We start from the raw sequence: 1,444 nt of genomic DNA on the forward strand, positions 1-1,444 counted from the left end.
TACGAACCCCCCCCCCCGAGAAGCCAAGAAACAAGTCAGAGTTGTTTCACATATACAGGAAAAAAATACAATTACAAATATAAGTAGCTTAACTGACGCTTTGGACATTTCGCATGATACGCCGGGTTTCTAACTAAAGAGAGTAGCAATGTGTAGATAGAATTCATAGAAACAACTCATGCATTACTCCAAAATGGCAAAAATGTAATTCATCTTTATTTTTCTCCTTTTTTTCTTATGACCAGGCGGCATAACCGACTCACTCTTTCTGTTCAATGACGTCACAACGACGGTTGACGATGCCTTGCTTAAGATGCCAGCTGCTTGCGCCGCTACCAACAGTGGTGTTGTTGGGTAGATCCTCCGACATCTCAACTCGTACCTCTTCATCATTGTCTGGCATCTTGAGGGCTCGGAGACGAATATTCGTTCAGCAATAAATAACGCAGCTAAGATACTTTTTAAAAAATCTGCTGTGCCGCGACAAAAAGCGGTTTAGAGTAAAAATGATTCTTCTGAAACTAAAATCTAATGCAGACAGAACAACAAGATTTTGTCTTCTTGAGGCTGAACTTGTCTGAAAACTTTGATCAGAGTTACCAACTTGACAAATGCACACAATAAAGTTGTGTTTTCAAATTTTTATGTCAACAGTATTGTTCTTTACCCAGTGTTTGTGAGTTGCCATTTCATGAAAACAATTCCTTGGTTGTATTTCTCTCTACTGGATTCCTTTTGTTCCCTAGCACAACAACAACACCAGTGACAGTTACTTTAGGAAGAGAATTTTTAAGAGGCTTATCATGAACTCTCTTCGTCAGTATATCACAGAGATGATCAGTGTATGTTGATTAGTCATGGGATATCCATCTACTCGATAATAGTTTCAGCACACTGATCTGAACAATAAGCTACCGCGCCGGAGATAACTGAAAAAGAGTTGCAGCTTTTTTTCTAGACTAATATTACATTTTGTTTTTGGAAATGAAAAGCAATGACGTATGTGTATCGGACATTTTCCCCTCATATTCGTAGCCCCTGATTGATAACAATTCTGTTAAGTAATTCTTGATCCATCAACCAATCACCTTGCTAATCTGAAAAAAGAAATTATGTTAGATCTATGTAGTTTTGATATGCATTGGATTATGAAACAATCAATTATTATGAATAAATTCGAGAACAGAACATTTTTAAGAACCCCAAATTAAATGTCAGGGGAAGTAACGCTTACTTTTTACAAACTACATATTTTATCACAGTTATCCCACTTTATCTTGCCATTCTTGACTCTCGTAAGGGGGCGGTTAAAGACAAGGCACTTTGGCAGACATACTATTATACACATACACACAATCACACGTATGTACTAACAGACCCACACACGCACACAGAGAGCGGGAGCGAGAGAGAGAGAGAGAGAGAGAGAGAGAGAGAGAGAGAG

The 1,444-nt window shown here is 38.3% G+C and overlaps 1 protein-coding gene across 1 annotated transcript in view; it reads left to right on the plus strand.

The window, feature by feature from the left end:
* The window catches only part of LOC101856085, a gene marked incomplete in the record, with an annotated part of 9,026 nt that extends 8,381 nt beyond the window's left edge, over positions 1 to 645 (plus strand). Inside the window, 1 exon segment of the mRNA XM_005094133.3 lies at positions 246 to 645. Within this exon segment, the coding sequence (XP_005094190.2) occupies positions 246 to 358 (113 nt within the window).
* Between the last annotated feature and the right edge of the window lie 799 nt (positions 646 to 1,444).

This window comes from Aplysia californica, unplaced genomic scaffold (assembly GCF_000002075.1).
Source record: "Aplysia californica isolate F4 #8 unplaced genomic scaffold, AplCal3.0 scaffold00076, whole genome shotgun sequence".
Lineage (NCBI taxonomy): Eukaryota > Metazoa > Mollusca > Gastropoda > Aplysiida > Aplysiidae > Aplysia > Aplysia californica.